The 15,925-nt window shown below is 47.6% G+C and overlaps 1 protein-coding gene across 1 annotated transcript in view; it reads right to left on the reverse strand.

Annotated features, from left to right (window-relative positions):
• Positions 1 to 15,925, reverse strand: part of LOC146173514 (phospholipid-transporting ATPase ABCA3-like) — a 109,870-nt gene that overhangs the window by 37,119 nt on the left and 56,826 nt on the right. Inside the window, exons 15-16 of the mRNA XM_084585212.1 lie at positions 10,816 to 11,263; positions 5,200 to 5,621 (exon numbers count right to left, since the gene is read on the reverse strand). Coding sequence (XP_084441338.1) covers positions 5,200 to 5,621; positions 10,816 to 11,263 — 870 coding nt within the window. The remainder of the gene's footprint in view (positions 1 to 5,199; positions 5,622 to 10,815; positions 11,264 to 15,925) is intronic.

A 15,925-nucleotide genomic window follows, 5' to 3' on the forward strand; every position in this document is an offset into this window, starting at 1 on the left:
ATCCTTGGGCAGGTAGTCGATGGATGAATGGATGGAATATAGGGTCGTCCACTTTGAAACGGGGTGGTAGCAGTTGCTATCATGCTCACTTTTTCCCCCTACATCTTAATTATTGATTTAGATTGATTAGCTATATCATCATTCTATTTATTGGATTTTTGCTTCTACATTACTACATTAGCGCCGTAAGCACTGCGCCATCTCGTGGCCGCTCTTTGTATCTGGCTATTTCCTATTGTGTGTACTTTTTATTTTCCCTCCCTAAATTGGCTCCGAACTAAGGTGCGAAGCCCTGATGAAGAGGTTACCGGTCAAATTACTCCACTTACTTAGAGCACCTCATTTCTGCCTAAAGGTCATTCCTATTTGAAGCAGCAATAAAGATACATTAAAAGAAAGAGGCGCCAAGTAAGTACAAAATTTGAAGAGTTCGATGCGATAGCGTTATCGCCCCCCTTCGTATTGCCTTCTCATGCTCTTCGGCCTCAAAAACGACATACATCTCATTACACACCCCTCGTTTTTGTATATATATTTAATGCAGAGTGAACTTTCACTCTTGCCATGATTTTAACCACTAATTAGACAACCTCCGTTTGGTTAGTTCTCCCCCACCTAAAATATGCAGCGTGATTTCCTCTGCTGTCCTTAAACCCCAATGCCTTGAAGACAATGGATGGACGTATAAAGCTTTGAATCATGCGGCGGAGCGCGCCATCTTTTGCGGTAGCGCCGTACAATCGAATGAATTTTCCAGTGAGCGCCACATAGCGGGTAAGCAACGAGGAAATTGCAATGTTCTTTGCAGCTCGCTGTTTGGGGTGCGACCTGATGCCGGTGAACACCTCCGACAACGCACTCCCTCACCAGAACAGGAGTTGGCCACCCTGGTGCAGTAATTGGCCGCACCTCTCGTGATAAGCTCCACAAAACCCCGACCCTCAGTCACCAGCGGCTGCGGAACAACTGACCACGGCGGCGGTCAGACCTGTGACGCAGCAGGGGGTGCTAAGAAAGCCTGGCTCCGCTGGACAGGCCGCCATTGGAAACTGACCCTGACAACGTTTAATGCTAGAACCCTAGCTAGTGAAGCTAGTTTGGCAGTGCTCTTACAGGAACTAGAAGGTATAAAATGGGATGTCATAGGGCTTAGTGAGGTTAGGAGGCCGAATGAGGCATATGCTGTACTGAAGGATGGGCATGTACTGTGTTATCGAGGTTTACCGGAGAGGCGAGAACTAGGAGTAGGTTTCCTTGTCAATAAGTATATAGCGTGTAATATCGATGAATTCTATAGTATTAATGAGAGGGTGGCAGGCATCGTAATCAGGCTTAATAAGCGGTATAAACTGAAGGTTGTATAGGCCTGTGCACCTACATGTAGTTATGATGACCAGGCAGTTGAAAGCTTCTACGAAGATGTAGAATCGGCAATGCGAAAAGTAAAGACGCAGTATACTGTACTAATGGGCGACTTAATGCCAAGGTAGGGAAAAAGCAGGCAGGAGACAAGGCAGTAGGTGACTATGGCATTGGTTCTAGGAATAGCAGGGGGGAGTTACTAGTTGAGTTTGCAGAGCGCAATAACTTACGAATCATGAATACCTTCTTCAGCAAACGGAAGAACAGAAAAGTCCGAACGGGGAGACTAAAAATGAAATCGACTTCATAATGTGTTCAACCCCCGCCATTATGCAAGATGTAGAGGTAATCGGGAAAGTGCGATGCAGTGAGCACAGGATAGTAAGGTCCCGAATTAGCCTAAATCTGAAGAAGGAACGCAACAGATTAGTAAGAAAGAAACCCATCAACGAATTAGCGGTGAGGGGGAGGGCAGAAGAGTTCAGGATCTCGCTACAGAATAGGTATTCAGCTCTAACCGAGGATGGCGACATTACCCTAGAAGCAAGGAACAATAATTTCAGAGATATCATTACTGAGTGCGCGGTAGAAGTAGGCGGTAGGACAGTTAGAGAGGATACCGGTAAGCTCTCTAAGGAGACGAAAGATTTCATTAAAAAACGCCAGAGAATGAAAGCTTCCAATCCAACAGACCGAATCGAATTGGCCGAGATATCAAAGCTAATCAATAAGCGCAAGGTGGCCTATATAAGAAAGTATAACATGGAGAAAATTGAGCATGCTGTAAAGAACGGGGGAAGCCTTAAAGCGGTAAAGAAGAAATTTGGCATAGGCAAAAACAGATGTATGCGATAAGGGATAAGGAGGGCAACGTCATCACGAATATCGACAAGATAGTCAAAGTAGCCAAGGAGTTCTATACAGATCTCTACAGTAGCCAAAGTAGTCAGGACCGTAAGGAGATTGACGGTAGGGAAAAACAGTCAGACGTTCCACCAGTTACGAAGGACGAGGTTAAGAAAGCATTAGAAACTATGAAAAGGGGGAAATCAGCTAGAGAGGATCAGATAACTACAGATTTGCTGAAGGACGGAAGGGATATTGTGTTAGAAAAGCTGGCCACCCTGTATACGCAGTGCCTGGTGTCATCGACGGTACCGGAACCATGGAAGAATGCAAACATTATCCTCATTCACAAGAAAGGGGACTCTAAGGACCTTAAAAATTACAGACCAATTAGCTTACTGTCTGTTACGTATAAGGTATTTACTAAGGTAATCGCTAATAGAATCAGGACAACCTTAGACTTCAATCAAGCAAAGGATCAAGCAGGGTTTCGGAAACGGTGCTCTACTATCGATCATATCCATACCATCAATCAGGTGATAGAAAAATGCTCGGAATATAACCAGCACTTATACATTGATTACGAAAAAGCATTTGACTCAGTTGAAACCTCGGCGGTGATGCAGGCATTGCGAAATCAGGGGGTAGACGAGCCGTACTTGAAAGTGCTGGAAGATATATACAGTGGCTGCACAGCAACCATAGTTCTGCATAAAGAAAGTAACAAAATTCCCATAAAGAAAGGTGTTAGGCAAGGGGACACAATCTCCCCAGTAGTATTCACAGCTTGCTTAGAGGAAGTATTCAGAGACTTGGAATGGGAGCAGTTAGGGATAAGATTAGATGGAGAATACCTCAGTAATCTGCAATTTGCTGATGACATTGCCTTGCTAAGCAACTCGGGAGATGAACTACAAATAATGATTGATGACCTAGACAGGAAAAGTAGAAAGGTAGGCTTGAAAATCAATATACAGAAGACTAAGGTAATGTTCAACAGCCTCGGGAAGGAACAGCAGTTTACATTAGGTAGCGAAGTACTGGAAGTAGTAGGCGAATATGCCTACTTAGGACAGGTAGTAACCGCAGATCCGGACCATGAAAAGAAAATAACAAGAAGAATAAGATTGGGATGGAGCGCATTTGGGAAGCACTCGCAGATTATGTCTAGCAGCTTACCGGTATCGCTAAAGAGGAAAGTATATAACAGTTGCATCTTACCTGTACTCACCTATGGCGCTGAAACGTGGAGGCTAACCAAGAGAGTTCTACTTAAGTTGAGGACAACCCAGAGGGCTATGGAACGAAAAGTGGTAGGGGTAACATTAAGAGATAGGAAGCGTGCAGAGTGGGTCAGAGAAATAACTCAAGTTACCGACATTCTAGTGGAAATTAAGAAGAAGAAATGGACATGGGCAGGACATGTAGTGCGAAGAGAGGATAACCGATGGTCGCTTAGGCTAACAAACTGGATTCCAAGGGAAGGAAAGCGTAGCAGGGGGCGGCAGAAAGTTAGTTGGGCGGATGAGATTAAGAAGTTCGGAGGGGTCAAGTGGATGCAGCTAGCACAGAACCGGGTTAAGTGGAGAAATATGGGAGAGGCCTTCGCCCTGCAGTGGGTATAGTCAGGCTGATGATGATGATGTTGATGATGAACCATTACTTCCGTAATTACTTTCTCTCTAATGATGCACCTACACAATTGCCGACAGTCGTAATGCAATCCATACATAGGTCCACCTTTATTCGGGGAGAAGTAATGTGGCTCTGTGGCTCAGTTACAAAGAAAAAAAATTTTGTGGCTGGGTGGTTGTTGTTGTGGCTGTAGGAAGAAGGAAAAAAAATGCACGGGCCTGCTACTGGCTCTGTAGCTGAGCCACCTCCGCTGCCTCGTGCGGACAGAAGAGAAAATAAAGAAAGGAAAAAGAAGAGCGAGAGAAAGACGCGCGCCGCAACAATAGCCGTCGTCCACCACCGAAGCAGCGGCGGGCGCAACCACGGCCTACAACAGATAAAAACATGGTGGCTGTCTAGCCCCCGCCGCAAGCGGCCTTGACCTACCTATCCCAGCGCTATCACGACTAGTCCAGCCACCCTCTCCTGCGCCTCGCACTGCGAAGGTGGTGGTGGTAGTGGTGAAAGCGTTTATTAAAAGTGATTACATGGAGGTTGCTCTGGGGGTCAGGCTTAGTGCCCTTCCCCTCACAAACACTAGGTGGAGGCCCTAGTACGGGACCCCAGTGGCTTCCGCTGCCGCCATTTCAAGTTTGACCACTGCCTTTTGGGCTTTCAGGTCGGAGCAGGCGAGTAGGGTCGCCTCCCAGTCCTCCCCAGTGGGGTTTAGGTTAGGTGCAAAGGCAGGATACCAGGATACGAGGGGCACGTCCACACCATGTGGAAGAGGTCCGAGGGCATTTCCCCACAGTGCGGGCACTCCCCGGAGAAGGCACTGTCAAAGTTTTTAAGTGATGCCGGGCACATCATGGTGTTCGTAAGGAGGCAAAGAAACACGCTTTCCTCCGCTCTCGTTAACCCTTTACACGGGTGAGGGTAAAGATTGTGTCTGGTTGGGTAGAGCTGAGTGTCTCTGAAAGTGTAGGCTGGTGTGAATTCTTCTTCTGAGGAGGAGGGGGACGAGGTTGCCCGGTTAGAAAGCACGTGGGCGGCGGCATCTGCTGTCTCCTTTCCTCCTAGCCCCGAGTGGGCCGGAGCCCAGACTATGAAGCGGCGGGATGGACTTCCGACGAGCTGCTGTGAAGGAACAGTATTCAACTCCGAGAGTTTCTGAAAAAAAATTGTTTCTTTACTTTCGCCTGATTATCGCGTTACAACCAAAACGCCGAAACCGACTTTTCAGTGACAGGAAGCCATTAGAGCTAACGTGTTAAAATAGCGATATAAAGCAACACAGCTTTTGACAAAATTACATGGCCGTTCCGCTTCAAAGTGAAAGGAAATAGTGCGGTACAAAGGCATGAAAAGCTGACGTACGAGCCGTCCTGAGCCCGTAGCCCGAGAAAGAAAAATGCAGCAGACACCAAAGGCCCATGACGATGACGTAATGCAGAAGATCGAAGAGGGCGTGCGTGCCGATGAAGAAGGCTCCCGAGATTCCAGTCATCAGCTGAACGTCTCGGGCACCGCCAAGACGCTCAGCGACCGGGAAGGCGGCGAGGCCCGCGAACACCAGCGCGTACGAGATGGCCGGCAACGCGGGCCAGTACATAATGGCCACGACGTGCATGAAGAGTGCCTCGAACAGGTTTATGGCCTCCGGGAGCATGAGATACGCGATGGTGGCATCGATGCGCGCGAGAGGCTGGGCCGTGCTCGAGCGAAGCTCCGCCGAATCAACGAGGTTGATCGCCAGCGGTAGCGTTATAGGCATTGTCGGATTGGATATCACCCGCACCCTGCGAACACGGACACGCAGTAGCGATTGCTTATTGATCTCGTTCCACTGAAAAACCATCGGCGTCTTAGGAATAGTAGTTATAGCTGTGTGGGCTAGTATCCGGGGTCGATCCCGACGGCGGCGGCTGCGTTTCGATCGAGGCGAAACGAAGAGGCGTCCGTGTGCTGTGCGATGTCATTTCATTTAATAATACTGTCAGCCACCATAAGGGGCTGCAACAGTAGTGGAAAATACAAAACGAAAAAATAAGAAATACAGAACACGATGAAAATCAATAGTTAATCAAGTATTGTCTCTGAATATACACACAAACAAAACAAAAATGCATCACACAGAAATCGGAACAGCCATCTTACACAACAGCAATATGACCTCATCTCGCTGTGCTAGTGCTATAGATGAAATTTTCTAAATGGCGTACAAATTCACATAATGAAGAAGATCGAACAGCAGAATCTGGAAGAGAGCTCTAGTCTTTACAAGTTCGCGGAAAATAACTAGACTTGAAGCAATTATTTTTTATAGCCGGCAATGGGATGAACCTACTATGACGATGCCTTGATGTCTCATTAGTTTTGATCTCAAAGTAATCATGGTGTTGTTGTTGCGGTTGTTGCGGCTGTAGGAAGAAGGAAAAGAAAATGCACGGGCATGCTACTGGCTCTGTAGCTGAGCCACCTCAGCTGCCTCGTGCGGACAGAAGGGATGGATTGAGTTATAGGAAGGGAAAGGCGCGGAAACTGTCTCACTATTGTTTTGCTGTAGACACCTCAACCGCGCCGTAAGGGAAGGGAGGAAGGTGGAAGTGAAAGTGGAAGGAGAGAAAGAGGAGCCGTAGTGGAGGGCTACGGAGTAATTTCGACCACCTGGGGATCTTTAACGTGCGCTGACATCGCACAGCACACGGGCACCTCTTCGTTTCGCCTCCATCGAAACGCAGCCGCCGAGGTCGGGTTCGAACCCTGGTACTCCGACACAGTAGTCGGGCGTCTTACCACTGCACCACCCCGGCGGGGCGGACAGAAAGGAGCACGTATAGAAGAAGGAAAAAGAAGAGGGAGAGAAAGAACGCGCCGCAACAACCGCCGTCCACCACCTAAGCGGTGGCGGGTGCAATGACGGCCTACAACAGACAAATTCGGTGGCTGGCTAACCCTCGCCGCAAGTGGCGTTGACCTACCGTCCTAGGCCCGTAGGGCCAGGAACAGCCACCCTTCACCACGTCCCCCTCCCCGATGTCAGCGCACGTTAAAGATCCCCAGGTGGTCGAAATTACTCCGTAGCCTTCCACTATGGCGCCCTTTCTGTCTTTCCCCTTTCATTTATCACCTTCCTCTCTTCCCTTACAGAGCGGTTCAGATGTCCTATAAATAAATCAGTCCACAGAGTGTTGAGATGTCCACAGAGTGTGAGTCCCGCCGGGGTGGTGCAGTGGTAAGACGCCCGACTACTGTGCCGGAGTACCCGGGTTCGAACCCGACCTCGGCGGCTGCGTTTCGATGGAGGCGAAACGAAGAGGCGTCCGTGTACTGTGCGATGTCAGCGCACGTTAAAGATCCCCAGGTGGTCGAAATTACTCCGTAGCCCTCCACTACGGCTCCTCTTTCTCTCTTTCCACTTTCACTCCCATCTTCCTCCCTTCCCTTACGGCGTGGTTAAGGTGTCCACAGAAAACAAGTGAGTCAGTTGGCGCGCCTTTCCCTTCCTATAAAGCAATCAGGCGGTGGAGGTGGCTCAACTACAGAGCCAGTAGCAGGCCCGTGCGTTTTATTTTCCTTCTTCGTACAGCCACAATAACTGCAATCCCACACTTGAACGCGCGCAAAGGGAAGCCACGCGACAGGAGCGATGGTGTACCGTCCAAATGCAGACTTGTCGTAGAAAGTGCGACAGATACTGCGCCTTTCCTCTCCTGTAAACTAATTATAACAATTATTTGTAGCACTGCAACGAACGCCGATAAAAGGCAAACAATGAGAGGCAAATGATAGGAGTGGAAGGGTAGGCTTTCGTAATTGTCTTCTTAAGAGACATCTATGTGCCCCGCCGGGGTGGTGCAGTGGTAAGACGCCCGACTACTGTGCCGGAGTTCCCGGGATCGAATCCCGGCCTCGGCGGCTGCGTTTCGATGGAGGCGAAACGAAGTGGCGTCCGTGTGCTGTGCGATGTCAGCGCACGTTAAAGATCCCCAGGTGGTCGAAATTACCCCGTAGCCCTCCACTACGGCTCCTCTCTCTTTCCACTTTCATCCCACCTCCCTCCCTTCCCTTACGGCGCGGTTCGGGTGTCCACAGAGCAAGTGTGACAGTTACTGCGCCTTTCCCTTCCTGTGAACCAATTTAGAGACATCTATGAGACGCTATAATTTTTTTAGCAATCAGACAGCTTTGCTTTCTGCTGCTCTTGGTTGCACATGTACTCCAGTGGCTATAAGCAGCGGACATGCGACGTCCTACAATTGCTGCGAGACGTGTAAGGAATTCGAGGGCTCTTTGAAGAAGCCAACGGTATGAAAAATCAAGCAAAGCATTCGGAGAAGTTCCTGACTTTTCATTTTATTGATTTGTCCTGTTTAGGGTATAATATTACCAATATGTTTACGCTTGAAAAATGATTTATTATAAAGAAGTGACAATTGTATGGCGCTGATTGGATTTGAAACTCTGACCTGAATTTCGCGCTGGCTGTCTAATAATCTATTTTCGTGGGTATTTATGTGGTGCGTGTTAGCTTTTAAGGCGAAAGTCGTTTTAAGCTTATGGTTAAAATCTCGCATTCGCGAGATGTTGTTCGCGACATTCCGCGAGATGTGTCCGGCAGATGGCGCAATAGGTTCCGTTTGTCGACATTACTTCCATGGTCAAGATGTCGCAATATGTACTGGCGTCGACATAATTTCGCCTTTCGGGTAGTTAGGCCTCAATGTTTGCATATCGACATGAGAGGAGTCCTGAGATGCCGATGTCGCTGAAGACGACGCCAAAAAAAAAATGAAATCATAACAAGTACACAAATACGCAATATAGAGGTATAAGAGAAAGTGTAGAAAGAAGAGGTAGAGATGTATAAGAAAAGGAGGAGGAAAAGCTTTTGCCATTAAGCTCTTAAGGGAAACTAAATGCAATCCTGTAATTTTTTTTATCGTCGGCGCCGTGCACCCTCCTCCATAAGGGTGGACGTAAAAAAAAACGGTATTAGCGTGAGGGCCACGTGGAATGTGATCTTAGGGTTCGAAGATCCTTGAGTTTCGTCATAAAGTTAGCCGGTTTTAAGAAAACGTGCATTTCTTAGGTAACACGTTTCACCTTCTTCACACGCAACTCCTTGGCTAAAATTTAAACAGCTATCCTTTTTTATTCCTTCTTCAACCTGTTCGCGTCTGCTCTCATACATACAGTTTTGATTTTACAAGTTTATTTTCTGCTCCGCATTGCCTGCCGCAGTTACACTTGCGTTCTAGCTGTAATCTTTGGTACACAAGTCCTGCTGGTTAGCTTGATTTATGTAGGGCGCAACTTGTAGTCTTAGTTTATGTCCAGTTCATTTATACCAATTGATACGAGCACTTCATTTGCTCTCTGTTAGGCATGAAGCTATCTGTCCCATTATTTGGGGAACGATATTCTTCCCATTTTGGCTCATGCACTCCAAGTTGTCGGCTCTATTTGTGTTTTGTTGAAGGGTTACGCATACGTACGAAACGAGATCTGCAGCTCATATACATCTGGCCATGAACAATGCCAAGTTACAGATTGATCGGGCCGTTTATACGGAACACTAAATTTTACATAATGCTTTGTCAACTCTTTGTAGAACGAGTTGGCTCTACACTCGTAGATGAAATAAGTTCATAAGAGAGTAAAAAGAGAGTAGCATGCCCCCTAGCGTGCTACCCTGTAGGACCACGACATTCTTTCCAAAGATTAGGTGTATATAGATTTTTATCTTCAGAAATACAGAATACCTGTGGCCCGCAACGGAAGCTGATTTTTGATGAAAAACGGGCTAGCATCTAGCAGTTAGCAACATTTTCACTGAGGTTTTGAATTCTAATTGCTAATTTCACAATGCCTCGGGCAGCCATTAAGTCTTCTGCCATTGCTAATTTCATGAAAAAAATATACGCCAATGTTGAGAAGAGCATAGCATTCCGTACATTTATTGATGATATTCTACCCCAGGACTTTGAGAGAATACCGTGTTCTACAAAAATGTGCGCTATAGAGGATGCCACCCTCTTTTTACTCCCTTATGGGCTTATTCGCGTTTATACTGTAAGATTAATAGAAAGAGTAAGTATGAAAGCATGTTTTGTGTGTCAAATAGGCTGAGCATATGTTATTCCGGCGGCGTAAAATGAATGAGACTGTGTGTGCGGCTACAAAATACACGCCTCCTATGTAAATCCAGTGCCTCTTTTTAGCGTAGTTAGGGATACATGCGCCTAAACCAAGTCGTACGAAGTGCTATCCATGGCATAGAGCAAGCGTGCCTAACTTGGTTTCCAAGGGTCCTCGAAGAATGGGTTCCGCGACTAGTCACCCTCTTATATCCAATGTAAACACCAGGGGGCAACACCTACCAACTCGGTCCTCTCATGTGGTTTTGTGACGTCACAGAACTCGCTGACCAATCAGTGCCTGGCCGTGTCAACTGCCAATATACGTCCTTATATAGGCACACATGTGATCTTTCGCTCACAACGCCTACGTTGGATCTTGCGGAGATCGGGGCATTTAGTTATGTCGTGTTAAACCTTTCAAGCCTGCACTACGACGCCCATTTTGCATAGATGCTGGGCGGATACAGACATTAAGGAGTACGTTCGGGATGATGGACATCTTTTCCTTAGTTTGCAATACTTTCGAAAAGCTTTGTAAGTTAGCTTTGGGACCATAAGAGTACGCCCAGGCGGATGCGAACGAATAACGCTCTCTAATCTCTCCGCACACTGCAGGGTCCGTATTCCGAGTTTTCATCCTTTTCAGTAGTGTTATCCCCTTGACCTCGAATCATCTGAATGGTGGCAACGCCGGAACCGGAAATCAGTACCACTTCCACTTCTGGCGTTTTCACCAATCCATATAATTGGAGGTCGGGGATATAACGACCCTTTTAAATACGACGCAGCCTCGGAATACGGAGCCAGGAAGTCTGGAAATAACAACGCACTACAAGCCAGGGTGACTCACACGTCAGACTCGAAAGCGACAGCCATTGGGTAGGTGCTCATATAGTGGCCGAAGTCGAGTTTGTGCTCTTGGCGCAGCTCCGCGGTAATGTTGGCGACGGAGCGGACTCTACAGCCTTGAGACTCGAGCAGCGCCCGTAGAGCAGCGCTAAAAGTAATCTGACCCGGTGCCTGCTCGACGATTACGGTGCTGTTGGGGAAATGGGTGGCCAAGCTCAACTCAATGGGCCGCGTCGTGCCCACCGGCACCAGTTGCTTGGGCCTCCCGTATGGTACCGGCGCAATGGCCGTCACAAAGAGGAGCAGCAGCAAAGGCAGCACGATGACGGACAGCATGAGTCCCGAGCTTCGCGCCACGTAGAGGAGCCTCTTAATCCAGAGGGCGTAGAAGCACCGCCACAGGCTCTGCGTCTTCACGACCGGCCGGCACACAATGGTGATGTCACTCTCTGCGGCAAACGGGGTCATGGAATTAAGTGGAACCACCGCGAAATAGTGCATATTTATCGAAATCAGGCACATAATTGAGCGCCTTATGCTGTGTTTCAAAGCAATTAAGGAAAGATCGCAGCAGAGAATTTTTCGGTTTTACGCGTTTAAGTGACATAGTTGTCAGCATCACTAGCCTGGCTCATTCTCTGATGGCGGCATGGTCCGCTCCGTCTAAGATACTTTTCACAGTACAGCGAATAGCACGGGCGCCTACCCCAATCATGATCGTACGCACTGTAATAGCTAATTGTGTTTATACACACCTCTCTGCTCAGCACGCTATATAGATCATTGCGCTTCTACTATCGGGCCTGCCAAAGCGAGGGTGGAGGAGAGGTGCCAGAAGCGCAGTTACCTATTACAGCACGCATGATCCTGCATGGCCAAGGCCCAAGCACCCCTGCCTTACACACCTGTACCTACATATCTGATGGCCCAGGGTCAATTTTCCCCATGTTGTCACTGGGGAAGAAGGAATGTGAAAGGAATGTTGTCATTGGAACATGCTAGGAGTGCAGCTTCGTTGGCAGTAAAGGGGACATCTACAACGGGTAACGTTTCCTAAAGCTTTAATGTTAAATTTTAATGTTGAAAGTGGTTCAAGATAGCCTTATTAATTCTTGTCTAATAGTCGTGATGCGAACTATTTTTATGTGGCTATTGAATCTCAAGCAATATCGGTCAAACCCAATTGGTGTCAATTAATTTAAAGGAAAGCGTAGCAGGGGATGGCAGAAAGTTAGGTGGGCGGATGAGGTTAAGATGTTCGCATGGGTCAAGTGGATGCAGCTAGCACGGAACCGGGTTAAGTGGAGAAATATAGGAGAGGCCTTCACCCTGCAGTGGGTATAGTCAGGCTGATGATGATGCTGATGATGAATTTACAGAAACAGGAAAGGAAAAGCGCATTATCTGTGAGATTTTATTCTGTGGACACCTCAACCGCACCCTAAGGGAAAGAAGGAAGGTGGGGGTGATAGTGAAAAGAAAGAGGAGCCGAATTGAAGGGCTATGGAGTAATTTTGACTACCTGGGGATCTTTAACATGTACTGACATCGCACAGCACACGGGCGCCTCTCCGTTTCGCCCCCATTCGCGGGACAAGGTTACCGTCAAACCTCTCGCGAACCTTCCGGATGCAGCGTACCATACCATCCTTGAATTTACCAACCAAATCTGGCTGGGAGAGATTGCTCTCCCCCAGAATTGGAAGATAGCCCTAGTAACATTTAGTCCTAAGGCAGGCAAGCTAATTGATGTGGAAACCCTGCGCCCTATCTCCCTCACATCTTGTGTCGGCAAATTGATGGAGACTATGGTGCGAGACAGGTTGTCCACTTACCTCGAAACACATCAAACTTTTGCGGACACTATGTTTGGTTTCCGACCACAGGTTTCCGATCACGACATATTAGAGCCTAAAAAACTCCCTCACAATGACAAGGTAGTCCTGGCCTTAGATTTGAAAGGAGCCTTTTATAAGCGTCAAACATGAAGTGATGCTAAATCATATCCAAAATACCAACTGTGGTCAGAATATCTATTGATACATATGGCAATTTTTCAAGGGTCGACACGCCTACATTCTAATTCAAGACACAGAACGTGGAACCTATACCATCGGACCCCGGGGTACACCACAAGGCGCAGTGTTGTCTCCTCTTCACCCTTGTAATGAAAAATCTTCCCGCAAATTTAAGCTCTATACCTGGCAATCGATATGTCATATATGCGGATGATATGTCTATCTGGGCAACGGCAGTAACCTTGGACACATGGAAATATGCCTACAACAGGCAGCGGAGGTGGTGGACGCTTACGCTGCGTCCTGTAGTCTGCAATGTGCCCCCACCAAATCAGAATTTGTCCACATCCGTCCCTCCCTTCGGGACGACACATCAAATAACCTTACACTTCCTTCGGGTCCGATTAGAGAGGCTAAGGAGATCCGCATCCTTGGTCTTTCTATTCACCAACAACGCAGACCGGAAAGAAACACTAACGAAAATTCGCATGTATGGCGACCAGGTGGGCCGTATGGTCCGCCGGGTCTCCAATAAGCTTGGGGGGTTACGAAGTAAAGATGCCTTGCGGCTGGCACATGCATTCGTTACGAGTAGAATTCTCTACTCAACCCCCTACCTTCACATACGCAAACATGACGAGGACCAACTCGAGGTCATACATCGCAAAGTTATCAAACAGGCTCTTGACCTCCCCATTGTCACATCCAACCAGTGTTTTTTGGACCTTGGGATGGTCAACACCTATGGGGAGCTCCGAGAGGCCCATCTTTTCAGCCAATACACGCGCCTATCTCAAACGCCGTCCGGTTGCCGCCTTCTTGACCGACTACACATCCAATGCACCACCACCTTTGAGGGATGGGTACGAGCGCCAGAACCCTGGAGAAGCGCCCTCAGGGTCAGACTCATTCCCCGCAACATGTCGCACTCTGATCATATTGGCCGTCGCCAGGCGCGTGCGGAAGCACTGGAGCGGCATTATGGTAGACAACAACATGTATACTACGTGGACATTGCCGGTCCCTACCGTGAGAGGTGGTTCACCACGATAGTGGTCCACAACACCAACACAGTGGAAGGACTCGCGTTCCAGGCCCACAACACAATATACGCAGAGAAAATCGCGATCTCGCGCGCCGTCTCCCTCCCACAAGTAAAACACATCATTACCGACTCTAAGGGGGCCTGTCGGAATTATGGACTGGGTTGAATACCTCCTCTTGCCAAGCGCATCCTACAAAATTGCTGTCGGTCCAGCGACCATCAAAACTGTAATCTCATCTGGGCTCTCGGCCATGAGGTACTCATGGGCAATGAGTTAGCCAATCAGGCGGTCCGCGCGCTCTCTCCCCGGGCACTCAAACTTGTTCGGGAAGTCTACTTCGATCCCACTCAATGTCTTATTGCATTCAAAGAAATTACCACATATTATAAGGACAGCTACCGCCGCTTTCCGGAACCTTGTAAAGGTCTCCGGAAAGCGGACGAAAGGCTCCCCCTAAAAATGTTTACAAACACAATGCTGTGCCCGGCAGTCTCGAAGCACTGCAATACAGACTTTGATGGGGGCTGCAGCCTGTGTGGAGCGACATTTTCGGGCGTTTTCCGCATGGTCTGGGCCTGTCCATCCAATCCCCACCGTTCACAATCCTTCATTACCCACCCTTCTAGGGATGCCTGTGAGGCGGCGCTGCTCAGCTGCCATGACCTACAGTCCCAGCGGACCTTGGTCGCCAGGGCGCGAGCGGCGTTAGACGCCATTGGGGCTCCGGTATAGGAGCTCCACCTAGATTTGTGAGAGCCTGGGCCAATAGGGCCTCGGTCCGAACCCCTCCTTGTACAAAGAGTAAATGTTTGTCACCACCACCACCCATCGGAACGCAGCCGTCCGTGGTCCAGTTCAAACCAGGGTACTTCAGCACAGTACTCGGGCATCACAACCACCGTGCCACCGCGGCGGGGCAGTTGTTATGACACAAAGAAATTCAATTTCTTCAACAGAGACTCCGCCCGTAACTATATTTGGGGGTCTACTGATAAAGCTCACTTAATAGAGAGTAAATATTTCAAATACGTACCAAACTTTTTATTCGTGGTTTCAGGCAGCGAGAATGTATGCGGCGAGATCAAAGGCATGTAAGCATTAAAGTTCAGCCAGGCTGTGAATTCTAATTCGGCAATGTTGTTCGTAATACCGAGCGTCAAAGATCCGCTTCTGAACGATTGCTAACGGGGTTCACTTTCTCGCATTGCACACTTTTGAATTGGGATCGCTGCTCGTGATATCGTTGTTGAAATCACATAATCTTCTGATACGAATAATAAACACAGTCATCTTCCAGTTCGCAGCATTGAAAATAGGAGTAAGAAAATTTTACAATAGTGTAACGCGAGAAATCCAACTTAACTAGCTGTGAAAAAATCTATTTAAAGCTCAATATCTTGAGGCCTATTGTCGACCTTTATTATTTACAAACTGAGGTCACTTTTTATATCTACGGCTTCTGGTTTTCCGAACGTTAACGTGGCGCTGCTTAAGAAAAAATCAATATTTAAAAATTTTGTTTTGTTTCTCTTTTTCATGGCACTCATGTCTATAAATTAAGCTCTATACATGCTTACACAATGTCGACGTTTTAAACCATCGTCTTCGAACATAATTTTTAAACACAATATTATACATCGTAATAACTACAAATATATTCGCTGAGTATCCCGCGGCAGGCTTCTATGGTTTTTGCTATAAATTTGAAAAAATGCAAAAATGGAGCGCGAGTTATTGTGCTAGAGCAGGAGAAACTCGAAAACCATTATTTTGCCACGCTTCGCAAGCTCTGCTCACATCATTGCTATCCATGTGTTCGTAATAAGTATCTTAAAATGCTCTACAGTTTGCTCATAATTATTCTGAAAAACAGAGCTCGTGTGTTTTCTGTGGCAGTGTTACCTCCATGTTGAGAGCACAGGAAGAACATTAAACACAAGTTTCCGCCGCGCGTCTGAAGCTTATAACGTTGCCTTCAACATTTGCATAACAGCATCTTGCAATATCCCAACATGTCCTAGAATTGTGGACCTGCAAGTACGATGTT

This window comes from Amblyomma maculatum, chromosome 11 (assembly GCF_055883805.1).
Source record: "Amblyomma maculatum isolate TAMU_Amacu chromosome 11, ASM5588380v1, whole genome shotgun sequence".
Lineage (NCBI taxonomy): Eukaryota > Metazoa > Arthropoda > Arachnida > Ixodida > Ixodidae > Amblyomma > Amblyomma maculatum.